General features: G+C 44.0%; 1 protein-coding gene across 1 annotated transcript in view; it reads right to left on the bottom strand.

The window, feature by feature from the left end:
• The window catches only part of NOL8 (nucleolar protein 8), a 297,417-nt gene that overhangs the window by 194,312 nt on the left and 84,029 nt on the right, over positions 1 to 19,076 (bottom strand). Inside the window, exons 4-5 of the mRNA XM_086938941.1 lie at positions 9,860 to 9,938; positions 1,765 to 1,912 (exon numbers count right to left, since the gene is read on the bottom strand). Coding sequence (XP_086795067.1) covers positions 1,765 to 1,912; positions 9,860 to 9,938 — 227 coding nt within the window. The remainder of the gene's footprint in view (positions 1 to 1,764; positions 1,913 to 9,859; positions 9,939 to 19,076) is intronic.

Here is a 19,076-nt window from a genome sequence, read left to right as displayed (position 1 = left end):
CGGAAGAAAGGCGCACTGAGGGAGGGACCAACCGGTCTCTTAGGTTAGCTACCCTACCCGGTTGACGTAACCCCCGCCTACTGACAGAGTCGTTTCAGCACCGATCATCACCAGCTCTCGAACCGTGCCAAATCACCAGCTGAGGAGCGGTAGAATACCCCCTTCCCCCCTGAGAGTGTAGTGAATAAGGCACTCAGGGAGAACGTCCGCCTTTCGCCATCTTGAGAGACCCGCCTCGACTACTGCTGACAAGTGCCGGTCTTAGTCATTGTCTCGCATCCCCAGGGTCCCCGCTGTATGGCAACAGCAAAAGTGCAGTAATCCTACCTTGTCGGGACCAGAGACGGGACTGCCTGTTGCCGGTCGTCTGCCCAACAGAAGGGATCTCCGCTGAGGCGAGCTGGAAGGAGCGCCTAGCGCAGACCAGCTAAGCGGCGGGTTTGGAGCTCAACTAGGCGGCAGAGCAGCAGCGCCGGAACCCGGAAGAAGGGGGCGGGAAGACGCCCAGGACCAACCGAGAAGCCTCCTCCTCCTCCGCCTCTGACAGCCAAGGCGTGGGGCGTGTCCCGAAGACGTGAGGCACGCCGAGGGAGGGTCGTCATAGCCCGGCCCAGTCAGCTGTGAAAGAGCCGGCGGCACAGGGACCGGAACCTCTGTAGTGCGGAAGAAGTGTAAATCAGCTGTGAAAGAGGCCGGGACAGGCTTGGCGAATACCCATAAGAGCTGGAGGGAGGAGTAGAGCTCCCAGAGTATAAGGGATCTGCCTCGGCCTAAGAGTGATAGCGTGGGAGTCTGCCTCACTGGGGAAGTTACTTCAGAACCGAGTAACCTGGTGGGAGGACCTCACTAGTTAACGGCGCCAGGGGCAGCATTACTGAGGCGCATGGCCCAGGACTTCCCTAACATTGCAAAACCATGCGCCTAGTAAGCGGAAGGGTATTTGATTGAATTTATGTACTGGACATGAAAGTCAAGGTCTTAGGGCTTTAGTGGAAATACCAGGGAAATACATGAAAAGGGTGTCTCCCTGAAAACGAAGCTTCTAGAGCCTGAGAAGATTCTGTGAGAGATAAAGGTTTCCTGGTGCTTAAAGTAAAACGTATATGGTCATCTAATAAATGTACTTTAATTACCTGTCTTTATCCAGAAAGCCAGCTGCGTGAGCTCTGTTTCTAGGGGCCTATTAGTGAACTATCCCTGTGAACCTGTAAATCTCTACTTGCAAATAGTCTTGGAGTCTAGTGAGTAAAATATAAACTTGCCAACCTGAGGGATTAAGTTAGTCTGTGTAACTGTATTGAAGCTGTAGTAAATGTATCTAGAGTTCTGGTTGTAGGATGTGACCCAGAATATTTGCTCTGATAAAATGTTGAAAAGTACTAATGCTGCTAAGTGAAAATTGGGGTTTAGCCCAAGAAGTGTCAACAGTGGTTTGTACTAAATTATAGTAAGGTTGTGATAGGAGTAAAACAAAATTGCTAAAGATGATTTTATAAAGCAAACCGTATTTTTCTAGAATTGGTGTAGTGTCATTTTTGTGTGGAAGTGCATTGAGTTACTGCTGGGTGGAGCGCAAACTTTACACTTGTACTTCTAGGAACTGACTGTCTTACCCTAGGCCTGGCTACCCTATGTGACTTGGTAACACTAGGTCCAACAACATGCATATGAGAGACTAATGTAGAGGTCTTATTCCATTGATTGAGAAAGAAGCTTCCACAAATGTTTGCTGCCGTGAGCCACTGGGTTTTGAAGGGATCTTGCCTTATGATTTGGTACTTCGGTTCCTGGCACAGCTCTCATTTGAAAATTCTCCACACCAGCTTTTTTCATAGACTGAACCAAGTTAGGATTCCGGTCTGGTTGTGCCCAATCTTTTTTCTCTTTAGCTTCCTCCCGCTCTTGCGCCAGCCTGTGTGAAACATTTGAAGTGAAAGTAGTGTTATTTTAACATTTTCCACAATGTAATGACAGAATAGGGTTAACAGATTTAACTTCAAGGCTAGCGCTTATAATCAAGGTATCTCTCAGAGAGATTATTTAGGGGCACAGACCCACTTATGGAGTGAACGATCCATTTGATTTCCTTCATTACTCCAGAGGAAAGATCCAAAATAAACATATGTAATAGTATGCTTATTACAAATGCTCAGATGTACATCAGAGATGCTACAGTATAAGTATTAACAGGTTAATCAAGGGTTAACACAGCTCAGTCACATGACAAAGGATTTAATGCATAGTATTATTAACACAATAAACAATAATGTTAACATTTGTCAATATATGACTCAATATCAAAATGGCTATATCTGCTTGCAGGAAATGAGGATGTCCCAGTTGAAAAAAGGCCCTCATGTACGTGATGGGTATGTTGGTATCTGAAGCGGTATATGTTGGTTCTCCGCTTTTAGATCACGTCAGTGCATAATCATTGGGTCTGATTTCGTTTTATGCAGCCTCCACCAGGAGGTTATTACCCAAGGTTGACACAGTAGTGAGCCAGTGATAAAAAAGGGGTTGTTAAAAAGATCACAACCTAAGTATTACAATTTTATTCTGACTTGGTTGTAGGTCTAACGGACTCTTTGAGAGTGCTTCAACATGGACTGAGTTACGAGTACAGGATGCACTCAGAGTGGTTACAATTGTTAAAAATTAAGGGGGGAGAGAATGGGGAATCTACAAAAAGGTCGACATGTTTCTGCCTTGGTCTGCCTTGGTATAGGACTTATGGGCATTCATCAGGACCAGTGGTTGGGAAACGTGAGGTTTTAAAGAAAAAAGGTGCTCAAATGTGAACAGAAAAAGGTATTAACCTGTTTCTTCAGATTGGAGGTCTTACGGTACCTGTAAAGAGTAAGCACAAGGTTTCGGCATACATACAGGGTTCAGGGGAGGGGGGACATGCATACCGAGCAGAACGTTGCTGCTGATATCTATTCACACAGAAATATATAAACCACTAAAAAGTGGCAATACTTTAAAAACCGGTTAACAAACATGGCAATGTCAACTCTCTCTTGTTCTCTCCATACTCATGCAGCGGGTTCTTAGCGTGTTTATTCAACAGTGGTTACATAGTGTTGGTGTCAAACAAGATCGCCATTATTGACTATGGTGGTGGGGATGGTGAGTCAGTAGTGGCCAACAATGCGATACAGTGTGAGTGCTCAACAGTTGTTACCTCGCGCATTTAGTTAATACGCTCCTGTCGGATCGTGGGGCTCTCGGAAGGGGCTAAAGGATAAAGAATGGAAGGTTAGCATGGGTGGGGGATAATACTTGCGGTTCCTGGAGGCACCTCCCCCGGTCTCGCTACCTGTTGCACCCGCTCCTCGACTTGCTTCGTCAAAGCGCTGTTATGCCCTTACCGATCCGGAAACGATAGGTACTGTTTCCGGGTCGTTTTTATACTGAACGGTAGGCCCTGTCTGTGAATCCCTATTGGTAGGTTGCTGTTTCTATGGTAACCACGGGAAGCGGTGTAAGAGTTTATTTTTTCGCCAGCGCTAGCCAAGGTATATTATCATTCAGACCATCGCAATCGGTTTGGAGCCTGTGCACCCATCGTTGTTCCTTTTCGAAAAGGACTTTTTCGGCATTGTGATCCTTGTTTGGCAGGGTTTCAAGGATGACCCACTGTAAATCTTGGATTGTGTGGCCTTTTTCCAGATAGTGAGTCGCCATCTTTGTAGTACTCTTTTTGCACTTCACATTGCTTCTGTGCTCGCATAGTCTTTGTTTTGCTTTTCTGCAGGTCATGCCTATGTATTTCAGATTGCATGGACATGTGATCATATAAATCACATGTGTTGTGTTGCAATTAGTGTGGCTGTTTAGGGTCCATCTGAAGTTGGGGAGTAATTGGAGCTCTTTTGTGGGTTTTGTCAGACCGCAGACAGAGCACGATCCACAGGGGTAGTGTCCTTGTACTTGTGGATTCCCCCATAAGTTAATATGGTGTCTTGGTGGTTTCGGTGGCGGTCTAGTATGCACCAGCATGTCTTTTAGGTTTCTGCTCCTTTTGTTGGCAAACCTCGGTTTCTCCCATTTGAGGTTGCCCGATGTTAGTATACGCCAGTTTTTGTTCACTAGTTTTTTAATGTTATTAGTCATGGCGCTGTATGTCGTGACACATGTGAGGACATCCTGTGGTTGGTCTTTTGGGGTACATTCGAGCAGCCCCTCTCTGTTTTGATTCCGAGCACGTTTCTTGCATTTAGCGATTACTTTTCTAGGGCAATCGCGAGCCACCAGTTTTTCACAGAGATCATCAGCTTGTGTTCTGTACTCTCTTGTGTCACTACAATTGCGTCGTAACCTGAGGAACTGGCTGTAGGGTAAGTTCTCTCGTAGGGGGCGGGGGTGGAAGCTGTTGAAAGATAACAAGCTGTTTTTTGATGTACTCTTGAAAAAAGTTCGGGTTTTCAAAGTGTTGGCTTCAGCATAAATGGTGACATCTAGGAAGTCGATGCTCCTGTTGTTGGCACAGTAGGTGAACTTTAAACACTCATCTTTTTGGTTGAGCCAGTTGTGGAATTCCGTTAATTTCTCTAGATCTCCCTTCCAGATGACAAAGATGTCATCAATGTATCGTTTCCAAAAGAGGATACATTGATGATAGGGGTTGTTCGCTGCATCTAAAATGTGTTTGTCCTCAAAAGTACTGACATACAGTCCGGCCACGCTCGGGGCAAAGGTGCTGCCCATCGAGGTGCCATGACATTGGAGATACAGTTTGTCTTTATACTGAAAGAAGTTTTCCATCAGGGCCATCCGGCAGCACTCTAGGACAAAGTGTCTAGGTGTTCTGTATGTCCAAGTGGTGCTGAACCGATAGCGATGGTCTGAATGATAATATACCTTGGCTAGCGCTGGCGAAAAAATAAACTCTTACACCGCTTCCCGTCGTTACCATAGAAACAGCAACCTACCAATAGGGATTCACAGACAGGGCCTACCGTTCAGTATAAAAACGACCCGGAAACAGTACCTATCGTTTCCGGATCGGTAAGGGCATAACAGCGCTTTGACGAAGCAAGTCGAGGAGCGGGTGCAACAGGTAGCGAGACCGGGGGAGGTGCCTCCAGGAACCGCAAGTATTATCCCCCACCCATGCTAACCTTCCATTCTTTATCCTTTAGCCCCTTCCGAGAGCCCCACGATCCGACAGAAGCGTATTAACTAAATGCGCGAGGTAACAACTGTTGAGCACTCACACTGTATCGCATTGTTGGCCACTACGGACTCACCATCCCCACCACCATAGTCAATAATGGCGATCTTGTTTGACACCAACACTATGTAACCACTGTTGAATAAACACGCTAAGAACCCGCTGCATGAGTATGGAGAGAACAAGAGAGAGTTGACATTGCCATGTTTGTTAACCGGTTTTTAAAGTATTGCCATTTTTTAGTTGTTTATATATTTCTGTGTGAATAGATATCAGCAGCAACGTTCTGCTCGGTATGCATGTCCCCCCTCCCCTGAACCCTGTATGTATGCCGAAACCTTGTGCTTACTCTTTACAGGTACCGGAAGACCTCCAATCTGAAGAAACAGGTTAATACCTTTTTCTGTTCACATTTGAGCACCTTTTTTGTTTAAAACCTCACGTTTCCCAACCACTGGTCCTGATGAATGCCCATAAGTCCTATACCAAGGCAGACCAAGGCAGAAACATGTCGACCTTTTTGTAGATTCCCCATTCTCTCCCCCCTTAATTTTTAACAATTGTAACCACTCTGAGTGCATCCTGTACTCGTAACTCAGTCCATGTTGAAGCACTCTCAAAGAGTCCGTTAGACCTACAACCAAGTCAGAATAAAATTGTAATACTTAGGTTGTGATCTTTTTAACAACCCCTTTTTTATCACTGGCTCACTACTGTGTCAACCTTGGGTAATAACCTCCTGGTGGAGGCTGCATAAAACGAAATCAGACCCAATGATTATGCACTGACGTGATCTAAAAGCGGAGAACCAACATATACCGCTTCAGATACCAACATACCCATCACGTACATGAGGGCCTTTTTTCAACTGGGACATCCTCATTTCCTGTATACCCAATGGTTGAGCAGGACAAGTGATCCATTCCCCTTTGATGATCTCATGCTATTTTGGAAAGTGAATGGATCCAGAATCCACCTCCCTCACCCTTGATTAGAAGTATATCTGCTTGCAGTCATCTTTCGGCACGGTCAACCTTTAATTTCTGTCTCAACCTGCACAGAGGTAGTTTGTTAACAATGTTTTGAAATATAATGCCACTTTCCAATGTACAGAATTGGAATTTGTTTTAGTCCTGTAGCAAGCTGTTAAGCTGACAGTGAATCTTTCAAAGTTTTACCTATTAGGACCACAGTGTGTTTTTTTTAATATAAAAACCTACTCATGTGTATATTAACAATATTTGCACTAAAAACTGAACCACAGTATGTGAGATAATGTGGACAGTTAAATGTGACTCACAAACTATGATTGGTTCAAATCATGAGGCACTTACACTAGTGTATTGAATATATGACTTTTATTGTATTTTTTATTAGAAAAGATGATCCTTACGAGTGTTGGGCTCATTCTAATCATTCGAGTCTTCCGCGGTTCCGCAAACTTTTAAAAACTTTTTTATTCTCTGTCTAGTTCCTGCACTATTGCTGTAGCGTATCTTTCTGGTAAGCGTGGGGATGCCCAAGGGTAACCAGGCGCTATATAAAATTCATTAATAATAATAATAATAATTCTCTTCTGATAGTCAGGAGGCAGCACCATGCTGGTCTGACCTCTGCTTTATGGTTTATTCATTGGAATTGAATTGCTTCTAGTTCATACTATTTCACACTTTTTATTCTGAGATTCAGGCAGTTTTCTTGATATAAATAATTATTCGATTGACTTTAACTATTGCATTTGTCTTTAGTAATGGTTTCAACCCTTACTAACTCTTCATGCGTTCATTATATTATTTGTCCCTTTTTTATTGTAAAGCCTAATGTGTTTCATGATTTGCATTATAAAATGTTTTGACCATGTCCAGTTGAGGATCAACAAAATCCTTGGGGGATTAGCAGCGCAGCTAGCCTTTCAGAAGTGCTTTAACTGACATAATGACAAAAAGAGCCATCACTTTTCTGAGCAAGAACATTAACAAGATAAAATCCCTTCCACAATAGTCCTGAAAGACTGAGGCCCCTCCACCCATCATGAGTAAGACAAAACCTCAATAAGCTGCTCATTACTTAAGTGAAACAAATATATTTTTAAATTCATCAAACAGTTCATCCTTCTAAGCGTAGACTGCTGCAGTCCTAATACCACACCTGACTGGATAACGCAATGCAGCCAATTACATTTTGGACAAAACAGTTCGGATCAGCTATCATTGTGTTGGGTTCCATCTCAACCAATACCAACATGAACAAAGAGCAAGGTTTAGATATATATGTATTTAGACATACACAAAATCAGAACAACTTAGTGCTCTTAGATTTCAAACGACTGATATCTGGGCCCATTCATTCAGGAAACTACACCACGGATGCCATATTCGACAATAGTGGACTAATCTTACTCACAGGAAACAACCCCAGTACATAAGAGTGACCACCACGTATTCAATACTTCCTAGCTGTGGAAAAGGGAGTTCAAAAGAATTAGCATAAAGTGCCCATTCAAAGCTGAGATATTCGCCTGAAGATCATAGCAAAATTATTGCCCTATATCCATCAAACCTCAATAAATTGTTTTGATCGAGATGAAAAAAGTCAATGTGATAAAAGATCCGAACCTCTCACTCCACACCTCAGTCAACAAAACAACCAGAGATGAATTCTCTGATACTAAAAAATATCTTCTCTTACTAGGTCTTTCATAAAGGATAAAGGCATCATTATTAGCCATAAGATTCTTTCAGTTTTATCATACCAAAAGACTTAACATTGGTCTCCCTACATACTGAACAAGCAAGCTACATTGAATCCAGAAAGCTGCAGCCAGACACGTCTTAACCCTGGGCAGACAGGATCACTTCACCCACACATGCTCTACACTGGCTACCAGTTGCAATAAGATTATCATTCAAGGACCTTTACACATTACGTGGGTCACGCGATGGTAACAGTGATCTTAAAATCTTAACACAGACTGCAAAGTAAAAGGAGAAACCTCAGACTACGATTGGTTCCAATTCTGGCAATTCTCCCTTTTCAAAATAGCCTCATCAGCGGAGTTATTTACCTGTACAGAGTACTCTGTCAATGAGGAAAGGGCTCACCAACAGATGACTAGAATTCAGAAAATCTGTTCACAAAATCATGACTTAAGGACCTGGCTATAAGGCAAACTAATTTGTATAATGCTCAGCATGCAAAACAATCCTTCAGACTACCTTTGCCTGACATTCCATAAGTAAGACATGCCCTACATGCCACATCAATAGAGGACGCCTCATTCAACATGGTTACCCAACCAATCACCAGATATTAGCTCCTAACTTGATCAACTGTACAGCCGTTTAGGGCTTTGTTAGGCAGTGTAAAAGCACAATAAAATACTCCGCTAGGTCACCAATAACTCTTACGTCTTGAACATCCTTCGAAATGCCACTTTTCACAATACAACGCATTCCATAGCACTTCTGTCATCTCCTGTGGCACTGGCTATCTTGATGCCCCTTTACTATTATATGCCGATTTCTTCACACATGCTCATTCTGTTCATTATTGAACTTTAACCACACTACTACCAAGAACTCGGACTTTCCTGATGATTCATCTCTGATTAATGTATCTCCTCATTTTCTCCTACTACTTTTCCACTCTTCTTCTCAAAGCCTTATTCCAGGGACTCTCAAAGATAGCCTTCCCTTGGGTGGCTTCCCACAACCAAGCCAAACACAATTATGCAGCAGATCTCCCTCTCTTAATGAATCAAATAATGTTTTACCCAAGGTCAATTATGATGTGAATCTATAGGTCAAGATAAATTGCAAGGACTTATGTAAACACAATTCTTACTTAACTGTAAACTGTATTGCTTCATTTACAACTTTGTTCAACCTTTCAACACAAAGGCAACAGCCTCCTATCAGGAGGTCTCACACCTAATCACACTTTCCATCTTGTCCTGGTGATGTGATATTGGCAACCTTTCCATGCAGGGGTGGATTTGTAGCTTAGTCACGTTTGGCAACAGAAACTGACCTCTAACACTAAAACAGGAGCCACTACATCCTCCCTAACTCTTCTGTGTACTTGGCATAATGTAAACATGCTGCTCTCTCCAGCGGTTATTTCGAACGGGGAGAACATCAGCCAAAGGAGACTGGAGCGAACAATCTTCTTACAACTATCGAGCACAATGAGGGTGCTGAGCTGACTCACTAGTCCTAGCATGGAGGCGAGGGAAGGTAGGAAGTGTGACTATATCCCTAGATACACTATTGGTATGATTTACTTGTGGAAGTAGTAGTAAATAGTTTGATGGAAAGTGATACACCGGTTAGAAATAGCTTTTATGTACATAAATCACACACATACCAATGATGAAGTGTCATTAGTGTTAATTATACTGGCAGAACATGGGTGGAAATCATAACTGACTGTATTAACATTTGTACACCTCTAAACTGGCATAAATTAAGGGAAATTCTTTTTTTTTTGTAAATTCTTATACATTTGACACATTCATGTGGTGGTAAGCCAACAGCACCACTAACCAGGAGTACTACACCTCTAAGCCTGATTGAAGCTGAAACTATCAGTTTAAAGAAGGCAAACAGGCGCGTTCTCGTTCTTTCGCTCTCTAAGAGATACAACACTGGCCTCAAAAACACTTTTCACAGTGACTTTTACCTATGCAAAAAGCTTTCCTTGGCAAGCTCAATTTGTAATGTTCCACCTCTCCATTTTGTCTTGTTTAAAATAGACATGCCTGCAAAATAAAAAATTAAATAAGAGTACAAATTTCAAGTATTGAAAAAAGATGCAGCTTAAACATAAATGGAGATATTGTAGTACCAGGTTTTATAATTTGATTTATTCATTTTAATGTATTTTCTATTTATGCAAATGTGATAAAGATTCAACATAAGCCACAGAATAAAAGAGCAGTGTATGCTGTTTTTGTTAATTGAGCTAAGCCGATTTGAACAAAAGAGACACATAACATCTACTTAAGTTATGATACTGTTTAAAAACAAATACCACCTTTGCCTTTTAATCTTGAACAAATCTATGCAATTTATTGGTGCTATTTTAGCATGAAAATCAGTCTGAATACTTACAATAGAAAGTGAAACATTAACATCTTGTATTGGGTGCTCAGAGAGCAACACAACCAAATTCAGCTATAGGGGCTGTGGTAAGCATAAGAAATAACGTGTTTTAACGTATAGACAGATAGCCCACCCAAGGTAAACTTTGGTGACAAAGAACAACCCTTTGAACAATAGGGACAGAAAGAAAAAACATTATCTGGCTGTATTTGTACACCCTATTGATGCTATTCATACAACGTAGACACCCATGTCCCATACTGATGGCGAGGAGACCACATGGAGAGTGGGATTCTATCTTCTTTGTTTGCCTAACGTTGTCAAAAGCTAACATTTTTTGTCTGCCCTTCTTGGGTAGTCACAAGCTGGTGTGGAGTGTAGATCAGGCATTTATTTCATCAGGCCTCCTGAATGCAAGGATAGCAGAAGTGTATGTTTTCAACAGTTGTAAGGTCTCTAAAGAAGCTAAAACGGAAAACACTGGCAAGGAATTTTGGGTAGTTTGTTTCGTGAACATGTACTTTGAGGGCAGACCAAAGCCTTAACATCAGGGAAACTTTGCTTAATACTAATTTGCAGCATGTGTGCCCTCTCTGTGAGCAATACTTATTGTTAAATAACCACAGCACTGCAGGCAATCTAATATTGTGTTTTTGATTCTTCCCATCCTATTATGTACAAGTCCCAATGTAGGAAGGCCATGCTTACTTTTCTTGCTCCTCCTTCTTAAAATGAGACCTGTAGCCTTTTTATAGACTGTTTCACAAGTCCCTTCACCAGCGGTGGGCATTCTGCTACCTGGTTGGGGAACCAGAAACTACCTTGTGCATTTGCACAGCCAGAACTGTGCGTTAATGTGGACACTCTCCCTTGCCCTACACAAGTTTGCACCAATGGCAATCTCCACTAAAAGTGAAGCAGATGTGAAACAATGGAAGTGTGGTGTGTAGGAGGTTGTTTGGAATGGGAAACATCCTAAAATCAGCATAAAGTTAACTTTATCCTACATGTTGTGTCTCCCCTAGTCCCAAGCTTTAGACGGATTGTGAAAATGCAAAGGAAATGAAATACTGCATAAAGCAGTCAGAGAATCAAGTGAAATATTTCTTAAGAAATCTTGGCTAAATCGGGCATCATATCTGGAAGAAGCATGTACAGTGTAGTGAACTACATTTAGGTCAAGTGGTTTGCAACCCAGGAGATGTGATTTGAAGGTGCCCAATTTGTGGACTATCAGCCAGTCAGGTTGTAGAAAAATGCCATGCTGCTGCCAATGTTAATTATGCCAAAGATAAAGGATTTTAATTCTGCAGTGCATGTGGAGAGATTCATCAGATTTGTCAATCAGGGAAAGGAAATTCAGATTTCCGCTTGTGGCCTTAGACCTATTCAGATGAGTTGTTACATGACTCTGTTCTATTGCCATGACTGGCAGTAAGGACACCCCAACAACAGATTGAGGTCATGGGTCCACAATCACAAGCATAACAGAAGAGATGAGTGGAGCGGGATCATCTTGGAATGCCAGACTAATAGCGTGTCTTAGTGTTCCTTCAGGTGAAACAACAGGGATTGCATGACCAGATTGGATGGAGGGACCACACCATCTGCAGCCTCAGAAGTCTCTAGAACCACCAAGTCATTAGCGACTAATGAATCAGGAATAGAACTTGCACTATGAAAATAACTCATATGGATTGAAGCAGAGAGCATTCAGGGAAATTCACAGAGAACATAGGATTGTGAAGAGTACAGAGTAGCAGAGTACAGTGTTTGTAGAAGGGCTGTGAGGGTTGCCATTGTAGCCTGTCACCCTCTCGGGATAGCGCGCGACTTAGAGTGAAACCTCACAACCTGCATGCACACACCACTGCAAGAGGCCTATGGATTTCCCATAAGTACACTTAGTACCGGACGAGTGTCCTGTCAAATCTGTATATCTCCCACATGCCCAGCTAACTCTATTCTGGGGTCAATTGGAAAGCATCACGCTAGTGACGCGCTAGGGTTAGCCTCTCTGTAGGCCTACAAACTACTGTCCACTACACAGAGCAATCCTATAACGAGACTCACTTTTCAACTAAAAGACCGCTCAACAAAACTAAAGGTAGAGCCACTGATGCCGGCCTCAGTGCCCAAATGGAAAAATAAAGGCCAAGGTATTGGCACTGGGGTTCAGTGGAAGACGTGGGAACGGCAAAGGATTGTTCATCTAGACCAAATGATCGAGGGTGAGACTCAAACTCTACAACTCCCTGTGCGCGGAATTCATTCGGATTGACACATACAACTAGCAATACCACCAATAGATGCAGGGTCTATGTGAAATATTCAGAGGATGACCTCTACTTCTTGGCATTAGTACTACTACTGGAATACACTAAAAGAGTGACACTGATGACGGACAATGACCACTGATTACCATCAACTGATTTCCTAAAAGACAGATCCAGATGATAGTGTTACCTTCCCCTTGGCATCCATCGCTTCCTCAGATTTATATACATGAACACTGCTCAGCTTGATTGACTACTAACTGTCAGTGGACTACCAGTGCTTCTCCCTTTTCCCTTAACTAACCACACTAGGGAAAAGGAATCCTCTATGGAAGCGGCTGACTGAATGCAGTCGACAAAGTGGACCCAAGAGCATATGATCATATGGGTTCTACTGGTGCAAGTGAAGGAAAACCTTTCACACTAAGGGGCACAGTGCATCCTCTGCAATTTGGCATGGGATACCACTATCACAGGGAAGTCACAGTACTCACCTGTTGCACTCTTCTTAAAAGATGCATTGGCTCCCTTTTCTCCCCACAGCGTTCTATATTTCACTGTGAGGCTGAAGCAGAGGACTGGCAGACTGCAGGCACAAAAAAGGTTGTGGCCTTAAAAGATTGCAAAGCCTTGCGTTTTGGAAGGAGGTCTAGCATCAGGATAGAAGCGGATGAATGCATCTCCGTGACAAAATCTCAATGAGGTGGGGCTGCCACCTCTAAACTAGCAAGAGGTATTAATAAAGTCTGCTCCTTGAAGAGGAAAGGCAACAACTTTAAGCTTGGTCTTTGTTGAGTCTGACAACTAATTTAGGTTTGCACTTGCCACAGCAAGGAAACAATATTGTTCATGGCAATGTCAGGTTTGTCAGTGGGAACCCGGACATGAGCAGCTTTTGTACTACAGATTCTTTTTGTCCAGATTATCATTAGGGTGGTGAGACACCCAGGAATCCTCAATTTCACAAGTGGAACTATAAAGAGAGAGCAGCAAGTTAGACTTTGAAAAGTGCTATGTCAGGCAATGTAAGTGCTATATTGAATTTGCCGCCCACCACTATGGCCACTGTAGAAGTCTAGTTCCAGAGCCTACTCGTACCATAACATATCGGTAAATGGCAACACAGGCAGAGCATAAAGAGAGGTTGTGGCATTCATCTTCAGCTGAAATATTATCACATGCCCTTCCCTTTAGAGATTTTGCATTGTACAGCAACCAACGAATAGTAAACAAACAGCCAGATGCTGTGTATTTCAATTGTTAGCAGTGGTTCAAAATCTAGACCCAAAGCTGTTCTTGTAAACCCCAATGTTATTATATTCAGGAGTATTTCTTGAAGGTATGACATTTCTGGAAGCATCCGTGTAATAGGACTGTGTAGAGCAGGTAGTGCCCGTTTACCAGAGTTGCAGTCATTTTACATTGGAGATTATAACCGTTACTACTGAGTTCTTTTTTATCAAATATTTTATGAGTTTTGTAATAAAACATACAAGGATACAAGTAATAAAAGTACCACTTGCAATCAGGCCCGGACTGGCGCTTCCGGGCACCGGGCAATCCCCCGGTCGGCTGGAGGGTTTTGGGGGCCGGTTTTTCCGAAAAGGGGGCCGGTTTTGTGTCTGGGGGCCGGTTTTGCCCCCGCGGCACTCTCACTGTCTCACACAGGCGCAGGCTTTGTTGAAATCAGGGCAGGGCCGGCCGGCAGCCCGGCCGGCACGCACTCGCTTTATAATTTGCATTGCAGGCAGCAGGCCTGCACGAACGGACCCCCCCCCCCCTTGCAAGCCTGATTGTATGTGTGCTGCTGTGCACTCACCAAGTCGGGTCCGGGGTCCATCACGTCATTACTAACATAAACAAATAGAGAGGAGGAGGGGGGAGGTGCCTGTGCGCAGCGCGCAGAATTATGCCCCGGGCCCTCCCTCCTCTCCTCTGCCGCGTCTGCGCTGGTGTCATTTCTCCTCCTCCCGCATGCGCATTGGCAATTTAGTGCGCGTGACTGTCTGACGAGAGGAGCGAGCAGCCTGCAGCCAGTCGGTGCGCACGTCCCGCCACCAGGCCCATAAATTAATTTTATTCGACCCCCCTGTGTCGCCCATCGTCCGGTCCGACCGTGACCGACACTGACCGTCCGACCCCAGCAGCAGTGGCACAGCAGACACTGGACAGCAGGGCCGCCGGCGCCGCCTGAGTGAGGTAAGTGGATGATCATGACGCAGAAGTTTTAATTTCTGCCCGCCCAGCCCCCCGAGAAAGTAAAGAAGCAAGCAGCGCTAACTTGACCAGGCACTGTAATAACACATTGGTCAATCTTATTAAACACTGCAACCCCTTCAGTCCTACCTGCTAGGTCTTTTGTCAAGTATGAGGGTTTTTACTTTATATTAACATAATCCAAGGTTGAATCCTGGTGGTTCACCAGAAACGATATTGCCAATGGGGTGCACCTTTCAACTCAGCAGCACTACATTAATAAAAGTTTTTTTTCCTGCTGGAGTCAGGAGCTGGGGCCCTCTCATAATATTATAGAGGACCTGATTGGTTCCTACTAGGAAACTGCTACCTGGGACCACCATTATGAAGGCTTCTCGCCAAACATATTAAAAATAATGTTCAAACCTCCATTCCAGTCATCAGCCTTCGAACACTCCTTATCAAAACGACTCAACATTCGGTGATGTCATCGTAGGCTCACTGCGGCATGTAATTGGTCCTATAATTTCCCCTAAGTGAAAGCACACGCAGCATCTGCACACAAACACAGAACCCGCCCTAACGTCAACTGTCAAAATGCAGCCTAAATTCACTACTAAAAGGCAGCATCTGTTCACAGATAACCTGAACGTGTGTCTTCTAGGCACTACATGTGACGAGCACATTTTGTCGTGGGGCAAATATACTTTGCCAAGTAGGAACCCCTGTCAACTAGACCCCTGTAAATGATGCCATGTGCCCTCCTGTGTCTCTCCGGAAAGTACTTACCCCGGCCCTTTTACAGGAGTAAATTTGCAAGCATGTCCGCAGTGAGCACTCACCTGTAAAATGTTGTTTAATACCCACAATTCCGGATCCCCCGAGAAATGCTCACCAGCCGGCACCTTACATTTTATATGCAAATGCAGCAATTAGGCCTAGCCCGAGTCCGACCCCCCTCTGCCTGTGCCACCGTCCGTGACCCTCGACACTGACCGACCCCACCACCAACAGCAGTCAGCAGACATTGGACAGCAGGCCGCCGGCGCCGAGGTGAGTCAGTCAGTCAGTTTTAAATGTCTGCCCGGCCCTGGCCCCCCGAGAAACTTTAAAGTAAAGAAGCAGGCTGGCATTTGCTTCTCCAGCGCTAGGTGAGTCCCGCCAGGCCCAGGCCCATAAATTAATTTTATTCTAATGGCTGGCTACTGGCAGTGGACTGGCTACTAGCGCCGCCGCCTAGGCCTAGCCCGACCCCCCTCTGCCTGTGCCACCGTCCGTGACCCGACACTGACCGACCCCACCACCAACAGCAGTCAGCAGACACTGGGAGTCCCAGTGCATTTGTCGCTGCGCAGGAAATGCATTTCTGTCAGAAAGAAACACATCGTGTCAAGTTTTAAACATGGCATTTTTTAAGAGTTGCACATTTACAAATAAGACCGCATGCACGTGCAACTTAGCTGAAATGCAACTACTTATGGGACGAGAGACAGCATTTGAGGCTTAATTGCACAGGTATATGCTATTGTTCACCAAGATATCAGATATAATTAAACCATTACTGCATATTTACAGGTTTATGGTGTAGGGGAGCAGTGGTCATCAGTGCACCAGGTGCAGTGGCACTGGAGCAGTGGTGAGAGGGGTCCACTGCACCATAACTATGGATGTATTTTAGTACCAAACAGGTTAACGGGGGTGGTACCTTATTTGCATTAGAAACCATGACACCCTTCAACGTCACGCATTGATTACAATTCGAACTTTTCTAATGAAAACATGTTTTATCTTTTGCTCCACCTAAGTAGGGCTAGGTCCAATGACTAACTTTTAAAGCCGGGCCACCGCATGAAAGATCAGGAGGGGAGGCCTCTGCTCGTATGTTACTTAATCGTCCTGTTTTTCGGGGGCAGTCCCTGTTTTTTTTTTTTTAATTAAAATGCCACCTCTATTTTTGACCTCTTGCTCCGCGCAGATTAAGTCATTTCATATCTGGCAGGTCCAACGTTTTCAATATGCTTTTGGACGCATTAAATATTGCCTCTGCTATGTGCGCCATGTGGTAGCTGTGGGGTGCATAGGTGAACAGCCTTCACCTGCTTTTCGCACAAAGGCCTCAAACAACAGGTGGATTTTCAAAATGGCACCGAGTGTGTACCGCCACAGCTTCCTCTTTAACTTTAATAACCACAAAACGTGTTTTAGGAAAAAGTGGCTGCTGCTGGCATGAGCTGCTGCAACTTACTGTCCAGCTCTAAAACTACGCTTTGTTTGTAGAAAATAGTGGAAATATGATCCCTGATCCCTCCCTCCCCCCCCAAAAAAAATCATGGGTCTCATCATATCCTATCATGCCATCAAACACCTTGAAGCCATGTTCAAACTGTATAAATATAAATTAACGTTGTGACGCTGTACCGTCAATTAAACCGTTTGTTGCCCTTTGTGCACCAATCTAGCTTGCTTCACTGCGTTGTGCTTTAGGACTGCGCTGGCAGCAGTGTGCCTGCCGCTGGAATACTCAACCCAATGCCAATGTCATCTTCTTCATCCTTGTCTAAGCCCCTAATCCACGGGCAATAGGCCTGCCCAGAGGCAAGACTAAATAAGCATTGTCAAATCCAACAGGCCTAGGCTGTGGCTGACAGTCTTTTGGCTTTGAGTTAGTGTTTTGGTTTGTCACTTTCTTTGTAAAACCCCAAAATGATATGCATTGTTGTAATAAAATCAAACCGTCTTGGTTAATGCCAGACCTAAAAAAAGAGAAGAGCAAAGTCCAGAGAGAGGCTTGTTTTTTGTAAGTCTAGAGTTACCCATTAAAAGAAAATGCAATGCCATGCCTTAGGAGCGGGCTGCATGCCAACCAGCATCAGCTCATCTGAACAGCATGCAAATTCATATGCCTGGTATTTCCAGGGAAAGGGTCGAAGGGAAACTTTCTGAGGCGGTTCACTCCAATATAGTGAATCTGTTATGGCAAATTCGTGTTCTAACAGCCCAGCTGTGGAAGCACAACTGACAGACACCCTTGGACCCACAGGTGACCAAATTGTGTGATGCTAAGGCAGACACTAGAGCTCTGCCTGGCTGAAAGTCCGCATCCAAAGAAACCTAGGAGTGCTTAAAAACAGGCTAATCCCCATTTTAAAGCGCAGTAAAACAATGCAAATATTTATTGTGTGTATTGTAGCGTTTGCTGCGACAGCCTTAAAGCTCTTTTAATGACAGTTACTTCGATAACACAACTGAGTTGTACTCGTTTTAATGACTTTGTGAGGGTAACAGGCCGAGTCAGCAGGACGGCATTTAAGCATGTAGCCTGCAGGATGCAGCCATTTTGGCAGTAGATGTGTTAGACCAATGGGGCTATGTGGCCGGTTCTACAGATCGTCGCCTGACCCCTAACAATTAACCACGTTTTCTTCGCTCATGAGAAAGCCTCTTTGTTGCAATGCCTTCTGAAATTTTTTGTTAAGGTGCAATGTTAAAATGACATCACAAAGGGCCATTTATCGTGCATTGCTTTTTGATTGAAAAAAACACAAATGTTCTCTCTGCTACAAAATGGCTTTTTCCCATAATTCATAAAATGGACTGCAACAAAGAAAATGGCTTCACGTGATCAGCGTGTGCTTGGCAGTGCCTCACAGCCAGCCAGGAGTGGGAGTTTATGAAGTTACAATGTATGCTGGTCATTAACTCCACAACGGACAGAAACTTGGGATGAAAGATGGCTTTATTCTAATTACATGGATCTGCGACCCCGAACAGCAATTTGATTCTTCTGTGTGGTAACGGGGGGAATAGTCCTCTATTGTAATATATAACAAAAACACCACTAAAATGAAACACGAAGGCACTCCATGACAAGTTCATGCGTCACTCTGCGTGTCTCCCTACACACCATGTGGGGGTTGGTCTCACTTTTACTTTGTTCTCTCTGATTCACTACTTGTGTCTATTTTTGGTGCTCTCTGAAAGAATGCCTATGAATACATATGACTGTGTGGGTAACCTGATGTTCTTTAACCACATGGCTGCTAGGCGTTTTCCCGTCCTGCGCTAAAAAAACAAAAACCCCATAAATCATGACGAGCTGGCCTTGTCATCCGCGCACGGCAGGTAAGCGCCATGGCGAGCCCAGTTCGTCATTAGCTTCGAAGGGGTTAAGGTCATCATCTACTGTTTACTGTGCTTTGAAAGTTGATACAATTTAAATATGTAATGAAAAATATGCTGTAAAATTCACCATTTTGGTCTGTCGTTTTTCAAAATTTTCTTGGGGGTGAAAACCCCCCCAAACCCCCCCCTAGTGGACGGGGG

This window comes from Lissotriton vulgaris, chromosome 9 (genome assembly GCF_964263255.1).
Source record: "Lissotriton vulgaris chromosome 9, aLisVul1.2, whole genome shotgun sequence".
Lineage (NCBI taxonomy): Eukaryota > Metazoa > Chordata > Amphibia > Caudata > Salamandridae > Lissotriton > Lissotriton vulgaris.
This window is presented reverse-complemented; position numbering and strand designations above follow the sequence as displayed.